The 27,293-nt window shown below is 40.2% G+C and overlaps 1 protein-coding gene across 2 annotated transcripts in view; it reads left to right on the plus strand.

Moving 5' to 3' along the window:
- EPHA3 (EPH receptor A3) overlaps nt 1-27,293 on the plus strand; it is a 235,162-nt gene that overhangs the window by 151,456 nt on the left and 56,413 nt on the right. For both annotated transcript variants that reach the window (XM_076350835.1, XM_076350842.1), the window contains exons 4-6: nt 2,796-2,951; nt 3,432-3,767; nt 22,505-22,629. In XM_076350835.1, coding sequence (XP_076206950.1) covers nt 2,796-2,951; nt 3,432-3,767; nt 22,505-22,629 — 617 coding nt within the window. The remainder of the gene's footprint in view (nt 1-2,795; nt 2,952-3,431; nt 3,768-22,504; nt 22,630-27,293) is intronic.

Below are 27,293 nucleotides of genomic sequence, written 5' to 3' on the forward strand. Positions count from 1 at the left end.
ATGCTATGAAAAAATTATGCTTAATCAGCAGTGGAAATTGTGTCTTGCAGGAAGACCAAAAGTATGACAAAGGTTCAGTTTTAGGTTATTAGTCTTTTTCCAATCTTTACATTAACCTAGTATATAAAATTATTAAAAAAATAAAAAATTACACTGTATCTATTCATAAATACATCTTGGTCTTGTGTATGCCTGCCCATAAATATAAAAATTTCCCTTCAGCTGAGTAGAATGTAGACATTTAGCAAAACCATTCGAGTTTAATACCTGGCAGTGAGCTGCTATGGGAAGTTTTGGTGAAAGTGCTGCGTAAATATCTGGACAGATGTAGTGTGATGTTTTGTTCTTAATGTGTTTGTTTAGTTACTAGCGCTGGTAAGAGCAGGATTGGCATCCGTTCTTTTCTGCCTGGCTCGTTGTCTTAGGGCCAGGAATGGCCATGCTGTGCCCAGAGACAGTAAAATCATTTGAGGCTCCTCTGTCAGCCAGAGGGAGACTGAAGAGGCTCACCCTAGGTACGGCACATGTATCGTGGAGCAGTATTTGGGAGGGAATGAGATTTGAGTCTTAAAAGGCTGCAACAATAACAGCAACAAAACCAAAAAAGCCTGTTTCCTGCTGCATCTTCTCCTAGTGGAGGTGTTTAAGAGCAGCTGAGGTTTCCTTTATTTCCTCAAGTTAAACAGAAATCCTCAAACACCCTTGCAGCCTCCGTGGAGATGGAAACACAAGAAATGCCGGCTGAAGGAGGACAGGCTGTACCAGATCAGGCAGGTTGGCGTTAGGCTCTGAGAACTTCGCCACAAGGTCATTTTTAGCAATTCTGCTTTCACAGATTGCCCGTTGGGCCAACGCCTCAGGGGCTCAAACTCGGGATTGTTTCCTCAGGGCTTGCAGGAGAGAACTTGGAATGGGAGGTGTCTGTCCCAGCTGCTTTGCTAGCATGGAAGTCGGAGGCAGCAGCTGCAGCCGGGCGCCTTGATTTGCAAGGGCTGTGAAGTGCTGAAGAGTGGCTGAGATTAGCGCTTCCTTGTGGAACGTTTCGTGCTTCTCACGCTGTGTTCAATGCAGCGTGAGGAGGGTTTCCTTTATTAAGATGTTTCAGAGTAGGACATACGACTGTACAGGGGTTTGTTCTCCCTCTACTTGCCAGTGCGTTTCACTCAGGTGTTTGGCACCAGGAACTAATTAACAAATTTGCCTAACCCAGATATTCAGTTAGGTTTTGGTTATGGACGATAACATGGAAGCTGAACATCCAGTTTAATGCTGCAGCTTCTCTCTTCTCTGTGACTTACAAAGATGCTGGGATTTTTATTCTGACCTTTTTTCCACCTCAGGCTGCCCATCCACACACTTTTCTGTTTGGGCAGTGCATGAATGAACGCAAAGGACCACATAGCCTTGTATCTTGGATTTTATACTACGTTTATGAATCAGTTCATCTCCATAAGCAAAACCGAGAAGTATGTCCCTGTTTAGGCTTACGCTAAGACTAGTGAGCCCATTCTTTTGGCTTCAAATTGGCATTTAACTCAGTGACAGGTCCTGGGAAATTTTATCTAAGCTTAACTGTCTGGGCTCCAGACACAAAAAGAAGTAATGTTTTTCTTTGTATTGCTCTTTTTTTTTTACGTTATATTCGAAATGAGAATGTATTGGGGTTTTCCTAGTGTGCTTGTGCGTTAGGCAGTGTTTGCTGTGGAACCAAAGTGTAGCAAAAGGTGAACGTGTTTTAAGATGTGCTCCCTTTTGTTACGTTGCCTGTTTGTGTATGGTTGTTGTAGGAATGAGTACAGACCTGTGGGTGACCAGTGTCAGCCAGAATGTTTTTACTTGGTAAATTCCATTTGGAGAAGGATGCATGTCTTCGAGGGAAGCAGCAGCTGAACAGTAGAGTCTGCTGATTCTTATATGGGTTTGGTCTCTTTTTTTTTTTTTTTATTTTCAGATGGTGAGATCATCTTGGCGGAAAGAAGTCAACAGTGTTATTTCACTGCATGGGTTTTTCATAAAAAGTTATTTGCTAAATTGTTCATTTCTGTAACTTACTTGAAAGGCTGTTTTCTTCTGATGCAAACGTGGCCCTGAATCAGTCTAAAATGCAACAGGAGTCAAAACAGAGGGAGTGTGCCAGTGTTAATGAACCACCACCACCCAGAGTTTTTCAGAAGCAGCTTTTGTGGGTTCAAGCACCATCCCTAGAGGACTGGGTTAATGTAAAGAACATCCTCCTCGTACAGACCATGCGAGTTCCTGATAGTATCAGAAGCAGCTCATTGAGCCTGATGCATGGTCCTTCAGAAATGGACTAGATCTTTCACTGTTCAGGTTATTTTCCTGGTTTTGGCTTGCTTAGTCCTGCTGAACTGAAGAGACATAGTTTACAATTAGTGTGCCCTTGTAAGCAAACCTTGGCAGCAGAGACAGGATGAAGTTAGCTTCTTATGCAGGATAGGGCCAATGTTTTGGTAAATTAACCAGAAGAGAAGAAAAATAAGTGAAGTTCTCAAAATGCAACACAGAAAACATTTCTTCTTAGTGATGCAATACACTGTTTTGTTTTCCAGGCAAAATTAAACGCAAATCCAAGTTGATGCATGAAGACCTCTGTTCTACCAAGAGGTTTTATTTCCATCAGCTTTCTCCATATGAGAAAAACCTGTATTTTTAGACCATAAACATCTGCAAAATGCGATCTACATACGAATGGGTCCTAGGGTAGTAACAAAGTCACATGTTAAAATTGAGGAGATGTCCATGGAATTTAAAACGATACTCCTGTTATTTTGCAGCTTGTCGACCTGGGTTCTACAAAGCCTCTGCTGGCAACGTGAAGTGTGCCAAATGCCCACCTCACAGCTCTACCTACGAAGATGCGTCTCTGAACTGCAGGTGTGAAAAGAATTACTTTCGCTCTGAGAAAGACCCTCCATCCATGGCTTGCACCAGTGAGTAGCATCATTGTGCTCGGGGCTGTCACTCTTGCTCCTCCATCTATATCTCAGCAGCTTGCTTGCTTCCTCTCATGTCCCATTGCAGTCAGCCATCCACTGCCTCCCATGTCTTCTTACATGTTGAACAGGCTACCAAAAATTGGTGGGCTGGGTTTATGTCTTTCTATTTTCATGTTGTCCTTCTTGTTCTCTGTCAGACTCGAGAAGGAGAGCTAGGATTTTTAAATTGCTACCAATATTTTCAGCCCTCAGTCCTGAACTGCAGCCTGAGGGTCCTGTCTGTCTATAAGAAAACATGGTCCTTGATAGTCTAGGTCTGTAGTCCAGTGAAATATTTCAGGAGACTCTACAGGAAATAACTAGAAGAGTTTGGTTATTTATGTTTTTGACTTTTGTATTTTTGTGCCCTTGTTACTCCCATCTTAGAGCACTACAGAAAATCTCATCCCTCTGATTTCCTGTTTCCTTTTATAGGACCACCATCTGCTCCAAGAAATGTTATCTCTAACATCAACGAGACGTCTGTTATCCTGGACTGGAGCTGGCCTCTTGACACTGGAGGTCGGAAAGATGTCACTTTCAACATCATTTGCAAAAAATGTGGAGGAAACATCAAGATGTGTGAGCCGTGTAGCGACAACGTGCGATTCTTACCCCGTCAGACTGGACTCACCAACACCACGGTGACAGTAGTGGACCTTCTGGCACACACCAATTACACTTTTGAGATTGATGCAGTCAACGGGGTATCTGACTTGAGTACACTTTCCAGACAATTTGCTGCTGTCAGCATCACAACTAATCAGGCTGGTGAGTCTCTTTCTGATTACCCCTTTCTTTGTTCAAAACTACTGAGATGTATGTACCTTTGTTTCCTTTCCCTATTTTACAGGAGTTACTCTGACCGCGCGTGTGTTAGGGTAACTAATTGACTTGAATGTGCTAGTAAAAGTAAAAGCAGAAACAAACCCAGTGTGTGTTGCTGTCAAAGGACCTGGCAGCATGACTGTTATGATTAACTCCCAGTTCCCAGTTAATAGTCTCTTAATAGCAGACTCACATGATTCCTTAGCCAGAATGTGTTTTATTAATAAAAGCAGATTTTAATAAAACACTCATTTCAATAATCTCCAACATAAATTACTGTAGTAATCTTAGTGATTAATTTTGATTAAATAGAAGTAAAAAAATGCTTTGATGTTAGACACATAAAAAGCTAACATTAAATTAGAGAGGTTTAAAACACTGCTTTTTTTTTTTTTTCCTTTACAAGTTGTCTCACCAACTCTGAATTATTGCCAGCATGATGGGGGTGTGGAGCTGAATACTGAATTAGGTCCTGGTGTCGTAGTTGATAGTATACAAAAGGACTGCTCTGCTTCTGTGGAGACTTATTAAAGTCATTGAGGCCCTGCATGAGCACAGCAGTACGCCCTGACTGTCGGATCAGAGCTTTTGTCACTGCTGCACTATTCTACCATTCGCTTGTCATTTGACAAGGTTCCATTTACCTGAAAGATGTGAAGAATCTAGACTCTTCTCTAGCATTTGTTTAGGTACCATTTTTTTAGGAGCAATGTTTGCCAGTGAAGAGAAAGACTAGATCCTGAAATTTCTGTAGTTCTGCTCCATGCAGTTCACCATCAGGAGGCTTTATACTGAAAGCATGAGTGTGTGCAGTAAGTCTTCTCCCACCTCCTCCCATCCCACACCCTGTCTCCAAAATACCTACATTTCTGTCTTCCTCAAAGCACAAATCAAGTTAACATTGTTCTAAATAGACATTCTCCTAGTGAGCTACGTTATTGCAATGTTTTTCAATGTAGAGGATATATCTCTTCTCCTCAGATCACAGATCAGCTTTAGTGGGAGGCATAAAAATGTGAGAACAGACTGTTTCCTGACAGCAGTCACTACATTTCCAAATGCTCTGGAGGACTGTCTAACTATGCAGTAGGCAGACAGAGGTGAATCTACCCAATTGAAACATCTTCTCATGATCTCTTTCTCATCTAGGCATTGATTTCAGCTCCGGAACTTGCATTTTATGTCCATTCCAAACAATTTGCTACTGTTATAGTTCTATTTTTTGGATATTTGTGTCAACAACTTGAGCAGCCTTTTTTCAGTTGCTCTCTTTTCTTTTTTTATATCAGAGATATTGCCTTTCAGCCGTAGCAGTTAGAAATCACCTGGGGCTACTCTATAGAATGAACTGTCTAGGATCAGTGGAAGGTATTTCTCTGCAGAGGCCTCCTGCTTTGCAGCGTGCTTCCCCAGGGCCCAGAGCTGGCTGCCTTTGTGCTGCAATGCAAGGTAGATTTTGATCCTGTTTTGGAACGCACAGTTCCTCTGACGTGGCAGAGTCAGTGCACTTCTGGCAATAGCAGCTTTGTTTAGTGCAACCCACAGGCTGCTTAAGCAATTTGTTTGTTTGTTTTCTACTTTTATGCATAGCCCATTTTTGCTTTAAGTACATTTAGGTGGTGTGGGTTATTACAGGCTTAATTGTGCTATCTCTTGATCATGCCAATTGGTTTACTGTATTAGAATTCCCCTAGAAATTCTGCAGGTTGCTAAAATTAGACCTTAAATATGTATGTAAGTAATCTTTTAAAGCATAATTACAAAAATGCAATTTCTCTTGCATTCCCTTCCTAGTTAGATCACAAAAGGGACACACCAGAAGCATATTTTTAGCTAATGTCATACTTAAACACCTAGGCAGGGGGTGGGGGGAGAAAGTCTGAAGATCTTAGATTACATTATGATTAAGGGTTTAACTGGGGTGCGTTTCAAAAAAGAATTAAAGCACTGTTGAGCTGGATCTGGAAGAGACCAAAAGACTCCAGAAGCCAGTCATGACTCTAGGGCTATTATTTATGCTGTCTGACTTCAGGTACATTCCTTCGAGGACAGAGGTATCCACCAGTTGGATAAAGCTTTGGTTAAATGACTGAGCTCTGCCGGACTCAAGGAAGTAGGAGAGGCGTATTGCTTTGGGAAGTTGTTCTGTGGGTGAGGTGTCACATGGGGTGGTACGGTTCAATACGGCCAGACGGATCCTGGGGACAGAGCCCCTGGCAAGCCTGCGGAAGGAACGGTGTCCGTCAATAGGCTGCGAGCTTTGGAGAGAGGTTTGAAGTATAGAAGAACCCTACAACCTGGATCTCCTCAGTCTCTCCTGAATCCAGGCTATTTCACTTCTGCCAACCTTGATTTGAGAGGCCTGTGCCCTTGCAATGGGTATGATGAAGTTGCAGTTTTAATCCTGGATTTTCAGTATCCATGTGCTTTTTTCAAGCACGGTCAGGGCCCATCCCAGCTTAGTGAAAGCTGTTCCACAGAAGGTTCCTCACCCACCCAAAACACTGGTTTTCAAGTATGTGAGTTTCCAAGAGCCTGAGGCAGAACTGCAGAATGTTTTATATTTTCTAATGACAAAAATACGATTTTTGTGGCAGTTCTCTTGGTGGTAAAAATCAGACATTGTACATCTTTACTTCAGATGAACTCAGTTTAAGACAGGCATCGGTTGGCGTTATGTTTGCTGGGTCTCTGAGCTCCAAAGGCCTGCTGAAAATTGAACAAACATTTCTTTCCATGTTTCTCACGGTACACATTCTGCCTATGAATCCATCACCAGCCTAATAGATCAGTACGTGCATAGTACTAATTTTCTGTAATGCAGCAATTGGGAGATCTGCCAGAGTGTATTAAAATAAATTCGGCTGATATGTTAGGAGTCAGTTTGCACAGCAGCTCCATTTTTGTACGTAAACAGATCATATACACACGTGCATACACATATTTGTAATATACATATACACGTAGATATATACACACGCAAAAAGGGTCACCTTAAATGTTGCTGAAAAATTTGGTGATACCTTTACAGCAACTCTGAGTTCTAGAGTCTGTAACTAACAATCTCAATAAGATTTTCCTGGAGAGTTTTCAGACCTGGTCTAGAAGTAAAGGACAGGTGTGCTTTGTTACCACTTGTAAGGTTTGATACATCCAGACTGATTCTGCTGGTGCTGTGAATGCAAGAAGGATAATACATTTTACAGTACAAAACTGTTGTAAAGCCAAGATCCAGTCCTCTGAATTGAGGGAAATTCAGAATTGTTTCAGAAAATAGATTGGGTTTTTTCTTCCAACTGTCTGGCCTAAGTTTTGCTGCGCTTTTATTGCACTTTGTTTTCCTTCCCTTCCAGCGAAGGTTAATGAGCAGACATCTCAGAAGAAAAAAAAAAAAGGTCTCTTGCAAAATATGGCTAGACAGGTATGAGACTGCAATATTTCTGATTCCTGTAAGTCTTTCTGTCTTTGGTGTGGAAGTAAAAGAGAAAGGGCACACGTTTCTATTTAACTTAGTTTGTTGATCATCCTCTTTGATTGCACTGTAATACATGCCTTCAGTTGCCGCCTGATACAGCTTCCTCTGAATTGTATTGAAGTATTCTGCTGCTGCCTGAAGAAAGGTCTCACCTCACGTCAATATGTTGCACCACGCAGATGTTCTCTCCTAATAAGACCAATCAACCCCGTTTAGAAAGGATCACTGGCTGCTGCAGGAGAGGGTACGGAATTCGGTACCCCTGGAGGTGGCATGCTAATTGTGAATGTGCCACGCAGAGAGGCTGACAGCCGTGCCATGCTGCCTGGCTTGTTGCTAGCATGATCAGGTGTCTGGGCACAGGTATTCCAGGTTTGCTGGGTTTCCTGAACACAGTTTATGGGCTTTTTTTAAATTAATTTATCTGTAAAGACCAGAAAGTTGTCCGTTCCTTGGAGCTTTATAAGTAACTCAAAGGGAAAAGACATCCAGTCCAGGTCAGGGCGGTTCTGCATTTACTGTCTTTGGGCTGTAGCAAGCAGAAAATTCACACTGGAGCTCAAGGAGGTTTTAAATAGAAATAGGGTGTGGAATTCACTGAAGAAAGACTAAGATTTGCTAGGGACAACACAATCGTGCTACTGGGTAATCAGTTTACAAAAATGAGGGAGGAGGTTTTCCAATGCGAAACACAGCCACTGGGTCAGGGACATATATGAGTTGAATATGTTTTGCAGATGCTGAGTGAGAAAGTAACAGTTTTTCTGCCCTATCACTGCTTTTATGGTATCACATACTGCCATACACGTTGTAGGTATGACTCAGCAGTGCTGAGCAGAAAGATTAATATTTTAACCAAGGACCTAATTGACTTAACAGCACTTTAAATAGACATATTCTCTGCAGTCGTCTTTCCAATCTACAGGAGACAAGGAGAACTTTGAGAACTGCAGAAATCTGTACCATCAGCAGATATTGATCTATCAGCTAGGTCTTAGGAAGTCTTGACCATCCCACTGGTATCCCAGCACACACAGTGCCATCCCCATCCTTTCCTCCCAGCAGATCTGGTGAAAAGGTTCACCATACAAGAGTGGTTCTGTTTGTTTGATATAAAATCTGTTTGCTTAGTTTTGTTTAGCTTTGTATTCGTTAGTTCTGGCAACTATAAACTCAGGCAAACAATATGATAGTGGCATGTCTAATAAATAATAAATACAGTTCTCACTGTATTTATTGTGTAAAACAAAACAAATACTGAAAGCATCCTTAGCTTGTTGAAACTTGGGGAAGTCCCAAAGTGAGCAATAACAAATAAAACTTGCTATATTCCTGAAGGGGGCTGCACTTCCTATCTAACAGATAAATGTGGTATCTGTGTAAGTACAATCCATATAAGTCTATTGGATATAAGCATATACCTAATGATAAAAATTTATTTAACTGCTTAAGAGCTAAGTCAGAAACAACTAGCATTCACTGGCCGTTACCTTTAAAGGCTCTAGTTTTACATGGAGAAGGTGTTAGAATTGGTTTGTAAAGAATTCTTATTCTAGGTCTGTGTCCCAAAGTTGAATAAGATGATGTGTAAAATTGATACAGAACATTTCCTCAACAGTCATGTTTTTGGCACTGTGAAGAAGCTTTGTATTTTCCTAACTTTCCAGAATTTAATTCTGGTGAGCTTCCTGCAACATGCTGTTTTCAGTGTCAATCTTTAGCATTCCTGTAGTTGAGTACATCCTGCACCTGGGGAGGACTAACCCCATGCACCAGTACATGCTGGAGGCCAACTGGCTGGAAAGCAGCTTTGCAGAAAAGGACCTGGAGGTCCTGGTGGAGCATCTGGGACTGCAGTAGGAAGAGCACTACCAGCAGGTCGAGGGAGGTGATCCTTCCCCTCCACTGCACTGGTGAGGCCACATGTGGTGTGTCTAGCTTAGTCCCTGTCCAGTACAAGAGAGACATGGATACACTGAGGCAAGACCCAGTGAAGGGTCACTAAGATGATTAGGGGAGAGGAACATCTGTCATATGAAGAGAGGCTGAGAGAGGTGGGATTGCCCAGCCTGGAGGAGAGGAGGCTCAAGTGGATCTTCTCAACATATATAAAGGCCTCATGGGGAGGGTGTAAAGAAGACAGAGCGAGGCTGTTCTCAGTGGTTCTTAGTGACGGGACAAGAGGCAATGGTCACAAACTGAAATACAAGAAGTTCTGTCTAAATGTAGGAAAAAAACTTTTTTACTCTGTGTGATTGAGCACTAGAACAGGTAGCCCAAAGAGATTGTGGCATCTCCGTCTGTGGAGATATTCAAAACCTGACTAATCGGGATCCTGAGCTACCTGCTCTGGCTGACCCTGCTGAAAGCAGGGGGTTGGACTAGGTGATCTGCAGAGGCCCCTTTCCACCTCAGTCCATGTGTGATGATTGTGTGCAAAGAGGATAGCGGCAACTGGAAGGAGACCAGGTAAGGGACTGATCAGTAATTTACTGTCCTCTTTTAATTCTGACCTTTTCAACCGTGTAGCAAGGCCTTCTCAATGAAATTTGGGGGAGTAAACTCCCCACACACTTACTCAGGTTGGAGAGAGAGTAAACCTATGGGTGCAGAGGGGCTGTAAACCTCAATATCCCTGCTTCAAAGAAATTCAGGAGAGTATTGTTGAAGCTGGTTTTTTTTTTATTATTATTTCACAATGATAACCTCAAAACTCTTACCATTTGTCACAGCACGTAAAGTTTATGCGTACATAAATATGGAAAACAGCAGTAGGATTGGCTTAATTTACAGAATACCTCCCTAAGACTAGATGGCTTTAAAGGGAGAGATTTGATTTAGTTAAATTGCCTATGGGTTACCGCCTCCTTCCTAAGGTTTTTCATTAGAGAGCCTGCAGGATCCAGTCATTCATCTGTGTATTGTACAGCATTATTGTATGCTATGGTACTATAGCAAGCAGCTATGGTACTCCCTCTTGGAGTCAGCAATGAGTAAACTGAGACCTACTTTCCACTAACTAGCTTTCCCCCTGTGAATATTAGGATGCCTGATTATGGGGGGAAGCGGTTTTAAATTGCATGTGAGCATTTCAGTTAAACTACTGCAAACCTCTGCATAGTCACACTCGTGATACTCTAAGAATTAGTTTTTTCCTACTTTTTCATGTTAAATTAATTGGGGCGCTCTAAAGGAAGAGTGCCCCTTTTGGGATTTGAACTGATCTGAACAAATTAGTTTATAAACAAGTTTACATTACACTAGTACAGTTTTACTATGGAGACAGATAATTTATGTTTGAAGATGTCTTTGGGCTTCCTAGCTGTAAGTGCTGTGTAAGCTCTAGAATATTAACTGCTGTCCCAAGAGAGCTTGTCTACAGTTTTATCTTTAATTTCCATGTACTGTATTCAAATGGGTCTGGGTCACCATGTAGGGTAGCAAATCCAGTTGTCCAGGTTAGACCGGAGGGGCCACAGGGGCAGGGCAAAGAGAATGAGCAAAATCAAAACCCTGTACAGGGTAGGTGGGAACAAGGGGGTTAAGCCCGTGACTCTTTTTGCGACAGCATTTTCCTGGATAGAGAAGCTACTCCATGTCAGGCTGAATATTCTGTCTCCAAACCCCAACTTTGCATGTGTGTCTTCCTGAGCTCTTATCCCTTCTATTATTTCTGATATGATTCAGTGTCCGGGATTCCAGCAAAATAATTATTACCAACAAAGTTCAGTGAAAATAATTAAATTTTCTGTATTTTCCAAATGTACCCGTGCTGATGCCCAAATCTTTTTTTTTTTTTTTTTTGTACCTCAGGTCTTTACTGCATGCCTGTTTGATAATAAAATAGACTGTTTTCTTTTAATCACTAAAAGCACAGTGTAACAGCTTTAAATGTAGTTTTATATTTGATTAGTTCTTAAGGACTTAAGGCCTTGTAAACCAAGGCCTCAACAGTGAAGCTGCAAATGGTGGTAGCAACTGAGTTCAGCTACAATAAGCCAGTGTCAATACAAATTTGATTCCAAAGAGTTTTGTGCTGTCACGTGTCCTGGCATCAGGAGAGGAACAAAGGGGACATGTTCTAACAAGAGACTCCCTCAAACTATGCCCTCAGTTCAACCCAGCTCTTCCACACAATCCATATAGGATTCAGATAGTTGCAAAAAAAAAAAAAAAAAATCGGAGTATAAATAGGAATCTCCGCTTACCTGCTGTAGAAAGAAATGCAAAGGAAACACAGGAGGCTTTTTGTGGGCTAAATTCTACCTAGAGATGTCAGTCTCTTCCTAGTAACTATAGAAAGTGATTATGCTCCTCAATTAAGTGCCTAAACCTGAGTTTTGGTCCCCCCACAATTCAGTTGTGCACTTGTAAAATGTTGATTCCTTTCTCTGTATGGCTTTTTTCATATAGGAAGCTTAAAGAGAATAACTGCTCCTGGGTCCAAACTGAGGCATCTATGCACAGCTATAGTATAGAGAATAACAAAAAACCAGATATACCCTATATCATCTCAGGTTTCCCTAGAAGAGCAGTAGTCCAATTATCAGGAGTCCCCTCCTTTTATGTTTTGTATTTCTAAAACCCACAAAGCAGAACAATTCATGTAGCCTGTTTAATCATCTTGCTTAATCATTTAACCCATGCATGAAAAGCTGTAGGAAAACAGATGACTGCAATAGTAGCCGTGCATGTGCACTTCCGCGTGGCAGTATCAGGTCTGCAAGTTGACTCAGTAATCCAGTTTTTTCTGGATTGACGAATAACAATGTGGTAAAAACACATCAACCAGATATTTTCTTCAGGTGTAAACACACAGCCCAGTCTGTTACATACATTGAATCAAATTTATTTTTACTCCTCTTTCTCTCTCTTTCTTAAATGTATTAGCTGTGAAATCTAGCAGTTTTGAAACACAGAAGGGATAAGTCTGTTTAAGGAGAAGATAGCTAATAAGGCACTACAGAGTTTTTGCAAGGGGCCAGGATGAAAATCGTTCAAAAAAACTTGAGAACAAAACTGACCACTAGGTACAGAAATTAGGATCATTGGGAGGAGAGTCTTAAAGGGTAGATGTAGCTGGTTTGTATCATCTTGATCTACATGTGTCACTTGCAGATTGAAAATTTCGAGCTATCCTTTTGTTTCTGCTTGGGGGGATAAACATTTAAAACGGAGAAAGAATCAGTAAATTTTTCAGTGCCGTTGTAAGCAAAGACTCACTTGGATCCCAGGAAAAGTTGTTAAAACCTCCTCAGAACTAGAATTTTATTTGCCCAAAATCTGTGGCTTCCAGGGAATAAATTCAGCACCAAGTTGAGCACCAAGCTTTATTTCAATATATGTCTTTGATTACTTGCAGGAACTGTGATGCTATTTATATGTTCAGCCTTTATTCTGTTAAGCTAGACTGCACTGTCTTCAGCAACTCGCAAACGATGTGTGATGCTCCCTGTTTAAATCCATATTTAGAAAGGGTTGCGTGCACTTTACAATCTATATCCCAAGCCAGGTCCCTTAGGTAGATCTGTCTTCTAAGAGAGACAATTTGAGAAAGCCACAGATGTTTGGTGCATGATATATTTCTTTCTTTCCCTATGGTCCTTATAAAAAGGACAAGAAGATAGACTTATTAAAAGTGAGCTAATGACATGATGTAGGGAGTCTCTGGTTCATTGACTGTTATTACAGCTGTGCCCCATTACGTACTGAATACCTAGGACATGCTTGGTTTTTTGAATGACATTATCTTTTGAGTTTCAAACATTCCTGGCATAAATAAAGATTTTACGCTTTTCAAACGTGTTTTACAGTTCAGCCGAGAGGCTAGTCAAGGATCATTTTAACTCAATAAAACTCCTCCTTTAGGGATATAAACGGGAAGTATTTTAACAATGTCACTCCATGCATAGCCTGTATTAGCTAGAGACCTTCTGCCTGCAAAGCCTTTGATCCCTTTTCCCCTGAACGTCAAGGAAGCTCTGCTGAGGCTTCAGAGTCTGTGACATACATTGGTCTCTTCTGTGTGCACACAGACCTCAAGTGAACGCTTATGACCTCAGAGAAAGTTCACAGGTGAAGTTTGTGGCTCAGCTAGTGTTTTTCACTTTCCGATGCTTTTAGCTACCTTTTCCCGAGGTCATGGTGAAATCGTATTCAGCAATCAGTGGATAATGGTTTTCTCTACTTGCTTCTATTACAGTCTTTAACATGAGGCTATGTGTGGATTCTCATGTAATATCTTGGTTTGGTAAAATAGTAAAAATAAAGAAATGTAGGTAAATGGGATGCTTAGCACTCAGTTAAATAATATTCCTTAGACTTCTCGCTCTCTTTCCCTTACCAGTGCTAGCATTCTTGGTAATCACTGAGGGAAATAGTCTGTGTTCCTCTTGATCGTAAACAAAACTATCAACTTCCCTTGCTTCTTGAAGCTATTCCATCTAGACAATTTGCAGGCTGGGGACAGCTGGGAAAAAAATGTTATTTGTTTCTTTGGGTTTGGGGACTATTCCTGTAAATGGGAATTATTAATGTAATAATTATTTTTTAAAAGCATTTTAACATAAAACCAAATTATAGTTTCAAAGTTATGCACCCCTGCAAGTTAGTCTCCGCATACAGGCAGCTTTGGTTTTACTCACACCAACTACGTAAGCTGATTTGAGCCTGAGGATGTGTCATCCTGCTCGTGAAGACAGGTACCCTCTGAAGCCAGTAGACTTTGTTCTGAAAATTAAAGACTTTGCTTCTTCTCACTAGTGCCAACTTTCTAGTGTTGCGAAGTGACCGTCCTCAGAATTTGTAAGCTTGACATCAGAAATCCCTCAAGGAAGTTATATTTCTTTGTTTCTTTTTATTTTTCTTGCAGTGTCTAATTCTACAGCAGAATACGTATGAGAGAGTTTTCTTTCTAGCATTCCTTCTAGTAAACTATGCTTCTATATATAAAGAAAATGTTTAAAACCAAACAAAAATAAAAGTTAAATCATCCCAAAATCCAAAAGAAAGTGAAAGGAGTTGTGATCGTCTTCCAAGTCTTTTCCATCAGAGGTTCTCCTGTCCTAGTTAACCTTTGCAAAAGCAATTGGTCCAGAGCCATCTGTGAAACTACCAAAGAATGACAGGGCAAGAAGTTTGAGAAATATTGTTTCCATTCATAGTGTTTTCTGACCAGGTTGCAAAGACTCTGGTGGAACTTACTGACAGACCAGTTCAGGAGCTCTTGGTGATGACTTAAAAGGAGAGAAATACTTCATATCATAAATTACTTACTTGAGGGCAGTTGTCTTCTCCAGTTTGGGATACTGGCATTTCTAGAGATGGTTCTTAAGTATACTTCTTAAATTGTGCACGGGATTTCTCTGGTTGAGGAAATAACTAAACTATCACAGAAAGGGAAAGCCTACTCAGCACCTGACCGTTGATGTTATGGGTGTGGTGAGTAAATTCTTCTTTCTGAAAACTTCACACCAGCCTGAGGCTGGTTAGAGCCTGAGGCTCTAACGTCCTATAAAGTGATGCAACAATGGGGTAGGGAAGGCAAAGCAAAACACTTTATTTTAAACTGATAACAGTCTTAAACACATTCAGTGAAAAATACGAAGTATTGCGAAGCCCCCACCATCACCATCTCGGAGAACAGAAAGAATAACATTTGTGTTATGAGTACCTTTGGACTGAATCTTTATGAAAGCATAGATGGCATTTGTCTCCCCTCTGAAATAACAGCTGTGAACGCCATGGCACCATAATTTTCAGCTTCTGAAGCGAGTGCCTTGTGCAGCCCAAATGGATGTGGCATTTCCATGATTTATTACACACGTGGTAAACACATGAGCAAGTCTAACATTTTTGCTCTGTGGAAGGCATTTGCTATCTCTTTTAATAAAAAGAGGGAGAAATTAGAACATGAATGTGCAGCACTTAATGAAGTTTGCTTTTAATTTAGAAAATATTTCTGAGAGTGAGAAATGAGCTCTGATAATCACTTGTGCAGTGACAGCTGCTGCCCAGAAGGTTGCCTTTCTCCGCACTTGAGAGCGAAATCAAGCAGCTGCCTTTTAGTGTAATTCCTGCTGAAGCTGCTTGTTTTCCCCTTTCCAGTTCCCCGACACCTTTCCTTCATGGCACCTGTGCAATGCCTGCAGCCGCTCTGGAGTCTATAACCACAGGCTGGAGCCCACCAGCTTCCAGATGCGTTTGGGTACTTCTGCCATAATGCAGGCAGTCATCCATTAAAATAGCCATGAACAAATCAGTCTTTAAAATTGTCCTATTTCTGGGAGAAACATAGCTCCCGCACAGAGCTTTGTTTCATCCAAAGTTAGTCTGCTTCTCTTTGTCCTTAAAGTTTTGTCCTATTTCTTTCCTTCCACATTTTGATATGTGTAAACGCCCGGATCTTGATAGCCCTCTCCCAGAAACTGGGAACCTTTTCACCCGCTTCCTTACAATTGCATCCTACTAGGATCCAGCCTGGATCCGGTGTGTGGATCCTGTATGCTGACATGGGCCTCTTGCTGTCGGGATGGCTAGACTCCCTTATGCCTGGTCCCTGGTGACAGGGAAAGCGCATTGCATTCTGGCTGACAGTCGCCTACTGATGTTACAGAATCAGATGACGTTTTACAGCCCAAGTCGTAAAAATATATTGAGCCTGCTTCAGCTCAAGGAAAAGGTGCAGGAACACAAACACAAGTAACTCTGCTAGTTTAACTACGTGTCCTGGAGATTAAAGGGCAAAGGACTGTGTCTGCACACGCATTGAAAAGGTGGGTAATTGTATCTGGAAGAGGAGCATGTAGGGTTTAGCAGGTTTCCAAAGTGTTGTTAAAGTGTAACTGTTTCCTCCTCCTCCTGCCTCCTGGGAGGCACCTGGGGACCCAGCGCCGACTGAGCCTTCTTGGAATGTGCCTTTGGGATCAGCCTTGCTTCAGCACAACCGCTTAGGGGGAGGCAGCGCCTCTAACTGCACTTAATGGAGAAGATAAATAGTAATGCAATCACAGAAGGTTTAAAATAGTGCAACTCCTGCTTTCTGTGAGCAGGCTTCTATAATAAACCCCTTAGATGTTAATCCACAGACTACATGTTGGAGATGTAAAGGATCCAAGGACACGTTCATGCAGTTCATACAGACATCATGTTAATGTGATCATGTCATGGAGATGTGACGTCATTATACTGATTTGCCAGTCATTACTTAGGACTCTGTCACGAATTGAATGCTGGTTGATAGTGGAATGGTTGGGTAAACCTGAAGATAGAAAGGCTGGTTCACAAAAACCTAGATGTTGGGTGGCTGTTGTGTGAGTGAAATGTGTATGTGCAGCATTATGAGCAGTGCCAGACTGAGCCACGCACGGGCGCCTAATGCTTGCACCGGGGTAAGTTCTCTCATGTATCCTGACTCTGCAGATGTGACTCCAGGTTTCTGGAGAAACTGCCTCTAAGCGAGAGGTCAGTTTGTTCAAACATTGGTATTTCCACTTTGACTTGTATGATAGTTTTGTGGTTTCGGCACTGATCCTCTAAGACTTACAGATTGGGGTTTGGGTCCCAGTGGATCCTGCTGTCAGAGGCTGCAGATTTAAAGATCATAATCTGAAAATTATTTACTGCTCTTGTTCCACATTACCTCCTAGGGGCATCGTCGACATTAAAGAAAACTTATACATTATATCAGACGACAGTATTATGTTTAGATAATAAAATCATCAGTTTTCTAAAGAAAGAAAAAGGAACAGGCCTTCCATTTATTCAGCAGTGCAGAAGAAGTTGCAATTTGGGTAATACAGTCAGTTCTGCTGGCTCAGATACGTTCTTGATCACCATCTTTCAGCATAGCTTGGAATATTTTACTCTCTGATGTGATAGCTGGTTGCAAGCAAAAGCTGGAAGTGAGCAGGCCATGGTCATTTTAGAATGAAATCCTTCCCTAAAATTTAATTTGTGATCTAGAGACCTAAGCAAGAAACAACAGGACTCTAAATGTTTCAGCAGTTGTACACACATGGCTTCCCAAAGTTAATACTGAGTTCTCTCTGTCACAGGACAGGGAATTTTCTTCCAGTATATATATACATCTGTAAGCCAGTCACATATGAAAACAATAACCAAGGAAAAAGTCAATAAGGAGATTTATATACAGCTGCTATTAAACTGGAGGAAAACAAATGATCTGTTGGGGTCAGTTTCGCTGGGAAATCAATTTGAGCGGAGTTTTATTGTCGTCTCTGCTAGATCCTTCATGTTATTTGCTTGCACCTTTAATAGTCATGACTGAGGAGGTTTTTACACTTGTGAGTCTAAGCTCCCTGGATCATTGCGTTTGTTACCTTTTCAACATCCACATTCCCAGTTGTCACAAATGCTACCTAACAACATTGAGCACTCAAAGTACGTTTCCCCTTGTAACTCTAGGGAGTTTTGAATGTTCATATTAACTGCTGAAACTAGTCATAAACCAGTTAGACTGTAGTACCAGTCAAATAGTAACCATCTGATGCATAAAAATGCCTCTATATGCATTGCATGTGACTGTTGAGACTAAACCTCTTAATGCATGGCCACACAAGCCTAAAGTTAATTATAAAAAAAACCAACTCTTATTCAGGGAAGAAGTTAAGAGTACTCATACATTAATCAAAACACCAATAAAAATGTAAATATATAGAGGTATACGAGCCACAGGATTTATCCAAAAATCACTGAAACAGCATTTATTCAACTTCTTAGTCTAAAAAAGTATTCGCCATAAGTTTTACCTTGAAATGTATGTTTTCTAAATGATAAATTAGTTTAACCTAACTTTGTGTTGCTATTGATGCTTTAATATAATTTTTAAAACTTCAATTTATCCTAAAAAGCTTCATAATGTGTCATCGTTTGCTAACCCGTAGTACAAAATTGTTTTTGTCAGTTGGAGCTGCAGACATTTAAAATATTTGTTCTAGCATTCTGTTGTTGCACAATCTAGTTGTCTTTTAATTTAAGAAAGGAGAATCCTGGAACTGCAATGAAAAACGGCTACTGTAAATATGAACTACTTCTGTACTCCTTTTTGTAGCCTGATTTTGAATTCAGTCTCATCCTATTGTAGCTGTTCAATGGTTTTCAAGAAGCTCTTGGTTCTCCCTTTCTCATACAGAAGACTAAGGACTATATGTATTGCTGCTCGTGGTGATGCCTTCATTGTTTAATGGTTTATAATGTTAACATCCTTTAACTGCGGTTTCTCTCTTTGCTGGATTTTCAGACTCTTCCAAGTAAATAGTAAAATACAGTAACTGAGCTGCTCTGGTGAGAAGGGAGGATTATTTCTGTTACAAAATGGAAATTAAGGCTGAATTCTGCTTAGACATTATTTAGAATACAGTTTATAAGTTTTGATTTATTACATTGTATTCTAGAAATTAATTCCATGGTCCAAATGTCCAGTTATTCCTCCCAACTGCACCCCAGCCCTGAGCTGGGGCCATAGGTCAGGAAGGCACCTCTGTTGTCGTATGACTGTCCCAGTGCAGGACAAAACATTCTTACGGGTTACCTTAACTTTTACCGTATCTTAAACCCGTTGATTGCAGTAGATTTAAGCGTAAACTTAGAAGTCAACTGAACAAGATGTTTTCTTAAATTAGGGTTCGAGGACTTCTAACACTTTTCAAACCTACCTATCTAACAGGTATAGCAGAAAAACAAAAAAGATTGCATTAAGACTTAAAACTTTAACAGTCCAGCTTCTTGCAGACCAGCAAAGAAAGATTATGCCATGTGCTGCGCTGGTAATTTTTTCCTTTTGTCTCATCTTGGTCAAACCAAAGTGTGGCATGTATTCATCAGTCAACCCCGTGTGTTAGTTCTGGGCGTAGACAAAGAAACAATTTAGTGAAGAGAGAGAGAGAGGCAGACATCAGTTGTGAGGGCAGCAGGCACAGCAGAAGAGCCAGGTCACCTCTGTCTCTCAGCATACAGCGGAGTCTGGTTTGAGGAAAGCCAGGTTGCTGCTGCAGCTGTGATGGGCTGTGCAGGATGGCAGCCCCTCCAGGCACAGGATCCTGACTCCTTTCTCTGCCCCCATCCGCGGGGGGGGGTCTGCAAGGCTGGCTATTGGGGATGCTCACTTCAAGATTTATCTTTGCTCCCCTCTACTCCACTTTTTGCAGAAGGAGGGTCCCGGTGCTGAAATCATCCCAGGGGCAGCACAGTTCGGTTTCACCTGTGCTTCGAAGAGCTGTAAGCTTGACATAGTGCCGGGAGAGGAACTGCTGGAAGAGGTTCTTGTGAGGGCTGTCCTCTCTGGGGCTCTGTTTTGTCAACAGAAACATAGAGGGGAATCAAAGTCAGCTATTGCTTGTAAAATCCTATGTGAACACACAGAGATGATGGGAACAGCAAGAAAATTATGAAATCTATACCCAGATATTAAGTCTCTATTCTTAACATCCTATGTGCTTCAAAATTAAAATGCTCAGATGATATACAAGATAGTTTAACAAGATAAAAAAAATATATACAAGATTAAAAATTAAAATTAAGTTACAAATACATATCTTCCCCTCTGAACACAAATAGTGTGGTTTATCCTCTAGAAATAAATAGGTGACCACTGAAATATCTGAAGACACTGTTCCTTTATGCACTGAAGATTAATGCCTTAAAACTAGGTAACTTTTGTAATCCACATAGTTAAGATAAGATGGTGATTTAAACAGATTTGGAATACGCAATTTCCATGGCTCAGAGGTAGCTGTTGGAGTGGCCTGACGTGCAGCGCTGTGTTGCAGAACTCAGCTCTGTTCTGTGTGTGGGATTAAAGGTGCCTGAAACTTTGTGTTCCCCATGATTATCCATCTCCCCTCCATTTGCCCATGCGGTGGGATGCTGTCTCTTCCAGACACTCTGTATGTATAATTTCTAAGCAGCTTTGGGAACCCTGGGGATTAGAAAAGGTATATGAATGTTTTATAATGTTATTGATAACTGCAGAGCAGACGCTTTTCTAGTAAACTGCTGTGAGATAAGTTACTGGTAGCATCTGCAGAGATGTGTGTAAATGAGCTCAAAATAATTAATACTGTGTTAGAAGAAAGCTTTTTTTAAAGCACATCTGTATTGGAGCATATAAGATTATTTCAGCCTGCCCTGAGAATGTGTTATAGCACAAATTACCATAATTTATTAGGGGAAAAGCCATTTCTGTTAATCATATATTAATTATTCATAAAATCTGTATTAATGTTACCTTAATGGGAAGTGTTACCAGCTGGGGTACTGGGCTTGGCAATCTATTCACATAAAAAAAAAAAAGATTAATAGCTTGACTTAAAAAAAAAAACCCATAAAAATGACTTACAAGAGCATAAAAGCAGCAAGCATGGGTATATGAGTTAACAAAGAGCTGGCTGCGGTAGAGCAATCCAGCCAGCTAACCACTTTGTATTTTGGCCCTAGCACTGGTTTGTGCTTGAGTGGAATTCAAGTGGAATTACTGAAGGATGCTCATTACAAACCAGTCCTGTATACCTTGCCCTAATGCTTTTCAGCTCTTCAGCAAGCATATATCTGGTGAGTCTGAGTAAAATAGAAAGAGACTCTTTCCTGTTCTACTTTAAAAAAAATAAAACAAAACAAAGCAAAAACCCTCCAAAATCTGATTTCAGTAATTTAAATTCAGGATAAATTCTTCCTGCTGGGAAAAAAAAGAAGGGAAAAAAAAAAAAGGGATTTTTGCAACTTTTTAATCTTCTCAGAAAGCTATTGTGAACCATGTGACATGAAAATGCTACTCAGAGGATGTGTTTCAACCCAAAACGGAACGTGGAAGTGTGTATATACGTATGTGCTTGTGTGGATGTATGTAGCTTTCTAGATGCTCTACTCAATTAAAGGAGGTTGTCAACATTTAGATTATGACTCAAGACTAGAAGGTATGTTTTGATGGAAGTTTAGCAAAATCAAACACAGAATGAATTTTCCAAAATTTATTTTAATTAAAACTTCTTTTTTTTCTGGCTTTTGAAAGTTCTCTTACAGGAATGAAAACCCAAACAGAAAGGACACTGGCTAATGCATGCAAAAGTGTAATGCCTGTACAGTGCAACTAGTTTTGTACGAACAGTAAAAGCTTCATAGGATTCAGCTGAAATTAAATTGTTTAGATCAGCTAGAGCCTTTTTATTAGGCTAGCACGATGTTGAACTTATAAACACATTTGTTTTACATGATAAGATAAAAGGCTGTTTATTGGTAAAAGATTTTTTTTAAAATGACAGTTACGACCTTAAATGTGTGATCTGTAAGCTATCATCTGATGAATTTTGGCCAAAGCCATGGAAGAGAAGCATTTGAAGTGGGAAGCCAACCCAAAAGAAACAGAAAAAATAATTTTAAAAATTGCATAGCTTTCAGTGAGTCCAGGAAACCTAGGTCTGGTCTTGGAAGATCACGTAGAGCTGGGTGGTCTAAAGCTGAACTGATGTTCAAGGATCCTAGGTAATGATGATTTTTTTCTCTAACGTTGATAGTACTTCCAAGTTTTGGGTGGTGGGTGAGTCTGTGACATGCAATCAATTGTCATGCCTAGCTAATACAGATCAGAAATGAGGTTATTTTGCAGTTCAGATTTTTTTCTTCAAAGTTCATTTTCAAAGAAATGTGGTAAAGGAGAAGTGTATATGGGAGCAATTTGTATCTGGAGAGCTTACCAAATAATGTTACAAAAGAGGCTGTATTCTGCAGTATGCTGATGGTTATTACTAGCCGTGGATACCAGGAGCTCCTTGTACGTAATGCACCCCAGCACCATTTTACACTTGCATATGAAAATGTTGTCAGAGTTCTGCAGAGTCTGGTAATGATAATACTTCAGCATTATAACAAATAGGTAGTACTGTTATTTTGTTCTCTATTTTAGTATATCAAATGTATTTCATTGCTTACACTGTAGTAGCAGATCGAAACCATCTGCTGTCTTGCCACTGGTCCGCCAGTCTAACAGAAAATCTCAGCTCATTTTCCTTGAGGCTAGTATGCTTTAAGGCATGTGTACTAGGACTATAATCCAGCTGCTGAATGTTGATACAAGTCCAGACCTATGTTCATGAGTCTTTTAAATGGAAACAACACTCTTTGCCAAGGATTGGAACAGAGATAAACTCAGTTTGCTTTTCTCTCTTCCCGCCTCCCCCCATCCCCTTTACAGCCCCATCCCCCATCACAGTCATAAGGAAAGACAGGACATCCAGGAACAGCGTGTCTCTGTCTTGGCAAGAACCTGAACATCCGAATGGGATCATCTTGGACTACGAGGTCAAATACTATGAAAAGGTGGGAAGAAAGATTGAAAGGGAGGTTTTTGTGCTGGTAATACTGTAATGAAATTATTGCATCTTGCCTATGTTAAGCATTCAGACACCCCTGTTCACTCACTGTCTGCCTCAATGACACCAAGTGTTGAAACTTCAGTTTTTGGTAAGGAGAACATCATGAAAATATGAAGTGAAATTGTTAAGTTGTGTTGTCTACCAAGTTCATCCCCAAATACATCAGAACAAATACAGAAAGTAATGCAGACAAGCTGCAAGACCTTTTTTTTTTTTGAGTACAGTTTACTTACTCAGTTCTGTTATGCTGTCAGTGTTCATACATTTATTTGTCAGTGTCCATGTGTTAGTGCTTCCCTGTGATGCAAGCATCTCTTACACAAAAATGATTTGGAAAAGAGATGGGCAATCCTTTTAGTGACTGGTTTGCACTATGAAAGTTCCCACTTTTCACAAATAACTGAATTCTTCATAAATTTTATGTAAATAGCTACAAATAAAAGAAAATCTGCCATTTAATAGGTTCTGCTTTATATTGACATTTTCTTGTATTTACAGCTGTTGATTTCCACATCATATATAGATCTGTATTTAGGAAAAAAATAAATTGTCGTAACAGAATGGGTTTTTTTAATAAATCTTACTGGTAGAATTGAAAAGACCATAAATTGTTGTGAAGATTGTAAATAGCGGTATTAGCCATTTTTAGATTGGTCAGAGAGACCTTTTGATAGAATATATTGCTACTGAAGTTGACAAACTTTGAAAAAATGGCAGAAATAATGATTTAATTTAGCATTTACTAATGCTGTTCATATCTAGAAATCAGGCTTATGTTTCATACGTACCAGGGAAGATGTGGTGCCAATATCCACTCAGAAACTGCTGTTAAAAAGACTCCACAGGTATTCAGTTAATCTTTAGAATGTTTTCTCATGGAGTTTACCAGTGGGACAATGTGGTATTGATAGTCTACGCCTGATCTCCAGCTGACGAATGGGGATCGGAAGGCCGTATTCTGAAAAGATTTCTCCCAAATTAATGTGTCATCTGATTTTGGGTGGGGTTTTTTTGGTGAGCACTAGAACCTTCAAAGACCTTGGTAAAAATCTGAACATACATAGTACTACTGATAAAAGGGGAAAAAGAAAGCTTCCTACACATTTCAGTTCAGTCTCACCTTATAGATCAGTAGCCTATAGACTTTCACTTTGTTTTTTTTCTGTTATTTCAATGGGGACAGGATCAAGTCTGGATCCTGGGCTTGAGAAGTAAAAGAGAACCGGCTTATACATCAGATTGCCTTTATTTGTACATCCTCAGCACTGAAGGGGACGCAGGAATTATTTAGGCTCTCTCGTTTCCAATTTTTTTTTAAAGAAAATAGATACTGCCTTTTAGTAAGGCTTGGAAGAGCTATTTACCTCACAAAGAGCCTACGCCTGAAAGATCCCAGAACTTCAGCCTGTTTTGCACAGGCCAGGTTATTTATCTGCATGATTAACTTGTGCTTCATTTGAGACCTGCCTGGCTGCTCTTGCTGCCTTTGGCCGTACCTTTGCCTTTCCAAGAGCTGCGGCAGCCCCGACTCAGCTCCACCTCCAGCCGCCCCAAGTGGAAGTCCTTGCCTGGGTGGCTCTGTGCGAGTACCACAGGTGCAGGATGTAACACGCAGGTGTGTTGCACATCGTGGCATTAGGGCGATCGCTCTGGTTTTAGTTGCTCCAAAGGGAGAGAATTTTTCCCCTTGTGTGCATTTAGTTCATTTTAATTGAACGACCGAGAAATTTTATTTGTGTGTTTGGTTTTTTGCAGTGTTTTGATCATCGTTCTACACTGAAATTGGCTTGCTTTATTCAAGAAAATTGTCACCTTCCAGTACTGTTGTATGCACAGACTGAGCATGCGGCTGCTATTCCCACCGAGTATATCCAGTCTTATGGAGCAACTGGTTGTCATAAGACAGCTTCATAAGACAACCAGTTATACGAGGCTGATCTTGCACATGTGTTTCTTCCCTTTGAAGTCTGTGATCAAGAGTTCATATGCACCAGACAGCTTTCTTAAACCAAAGAGCCAACTGCTTGACAATAGGAGCCAGACCATTTAGAGCAAAGGGTTTTTAAAAAACAACCTTCTGACACCAGTGTTTTTTAATGTGTGGTCTGCAGCCCCCTGGGGAGTCTGAAGCCTATTCCTCAGGGTTTGTGAAAGGTAACTAAGAAAAGCAAATCTGTTGTCAGGAGGCTTTAATCCATTGCCCTTTTTAGGTCTGCAAATTGAAAAAGGTTGAAAACTACTACTCTGTGCATGATAAACTTACCTGAGGTCAGGGCAGCCCATGCTGGACTGTTACTCTTCATTTCTTCTCCAAACACCTTTGGAAGATGCTGCTTTTCAGTCTGAGATCTCTAAGCAGCCCCCCTCTCCTCCTCTTTTGAAAAGAGAGCTTTCTTTTTAAACTGGTCCAGTCCGTTTGATTTTCTGCTTCAGAAATCATCTTGGTTGTGCTCATCAAAAAACCCACTGCTGTTAAGTGACAGCTGCTAGGAAATAAACCCTTCACAGTTAGCAATCTGGGTATTCCCCCTGACAAGTCGTACCTGATGGCTGGTAGATGATTTATGTTGAGCCATTCTTTTCCCTCCTGCTTGTTTTTCCTTGCCATACCTTTTGTAATCTCTTAGAAATTAATAAATACAGCATTAATAGAGTAATACAGGTCAACCCAATTCTGTCATACACCTTGTCCCTGCAAATGTGGGGTTTTTTTACTTTGTTAAGTTGTTCTTAAATTTCAGAGAATACGTGATATTTATGGGCAACTGAATGTTACTGATATTCAGGATGTTGGAATAGATTTAGAATAAAAATAGAATGTCCTGTATCTAAATTATGATATCATGTAGTTTTTCTAATGTATTATTGGCATAAAGTATGTGGAAAATATTTATTTTCTGCAAGGGTAATTAATTCACTTATTCAGGTTTTTTTTCACCAGTGATTTCACTTCTTGTAACCAAGAGAGAATAGAGCTTTGTGTGATGTTTCTAGAGAAATTAGGAGCTACAGTTTTGGGAACCTGTTTTAACTTTTTGGAATGAACCTATGGGGTTTTAAGGCATAACATTATGAACAGAGAGCGACAGTTTTTCAGACTCGCTGTTTGGAATATAATTGTATTCTCTGTAAAAATCTATAGGGCCTGGTTCTGAGACCCCAGTTACTATTTATTCGAAACATTTAAAAGAAATAAAATCCTCTTTCAGAGGAATACTGTATGGAACTTCTAGGCATTTATTTTATGGTAGGGCAGAACATTTTATGTTAAGTTAGTGGGACCAAATGACACCCCAGTTTAGTCCGTCCATATAAGGCTATGCTGGATTTTAACTGTCTCAGCCATCAAAGTGCACGTATAACAAAAGTCAGCTTTTTTTCTTACGCAAGCAGATACTTTGTTTCATCCGTGTCCTTGCTCACATAATTATGTTCTCTGGAAGGAGTATCTTGTCATGCAAAAAAAAGCCATGTCGTAAATACCACACACAAACTATTAATTGCTTCATTTAAATATGTGGCTTACAATTCTGATAACTAAATCCCACACACTTTATTAAGGTGAAGTCTGCTGCAAACAATGAGTGAAATTTAATTGCAGTCTCACATTACTAAAATAGATTTGCGTTTGCCATCATTGAAATTGTGTGCTCCGTAGACTGGTTAAAGCCAACAAATAAATAATGACACCTAGTTTGTGCTCTTTCTGAGGCTGAAAAAGTAAATTATACGCAAATGCACTTAGTTGCTTTTAAACTCTTATTAATCTGGCTTTGAGGGTAGGTAGGCCATGTATACTCCACGACATTTGTAGGAACTGTCGTATCGACGAACAGTTCATGCCTGGCAATAAGGGGAAGCAGTACTGGGACTCTGCGCTCCTCCCGAAGATGTGTAGACTGGTTTTGGCCTCTCAAGTGTACATGCAGCTGATGGAGAAAATGTTCTTCCTCATACAATATAAACACTTACTGTGCTTATTTGAAAAAGGACATACCGTTCACTCTCGCTAGTACTGCCACTCTAAATGTTAAATGTATCCAAAATATGTCTTTTGTAAAACATAGTTTAAAATTATAAAATGTCATTTGCAAATGAGACACTAACAGTAGTGGGACTTGCTTCCCAGTAAAGATTGTGTCTGGTAAACTATGCAGAAATATTCAGGAAGAATACGCTTTGTGCATCCAAGTTCAAATTTATCATCAAACAGAGTGTTTGATTAAAGTTCTGCTTGGCAAAGACTGACTCTGCTTTTTGTATATTCTTTCTGCTTATGGCAGCTATAGTGCTGTATCTCTGAAGTTTTACTTCATCCCCAAGAAAGATAAACTTGGGCTTTTATGTGGTGTTTCACTGATTTGATTACTAGTAACATAAAAAATGACTTACAAAATATGTGTGTAAAAAGCTTACCATAAACTAAGATACCATGACATCCTCCATACCATTGTTTTAAACGTTTATTTTCCAAGTTCCATTGCGGATTATTAACAGACAGCACCATGACTATATTTTCTCTTGCACGTATGTATCTGCACAAGAAGGAAATGTTTGCATTTCATACAAGCAGCCAGAAGTGAGATCAAAATGAATGTCCAGTCACAG

Source organism: Aptenodytes patagonicus, chromosome 1 (genome assembly GCF_965638725.1).
Source record: "Aptenodytes patagonicus chromosome 1, bAptPat1.pri.cur, whole genome shotgun sequence".
Taxonomy (NCBI): domain Eukaryota; kingdom Metazoa; phylum Chordata; class Aves; order Sphenisciformes; family Spheniscidae; genus Aptenodytes; species Aptenodytes patagonicus.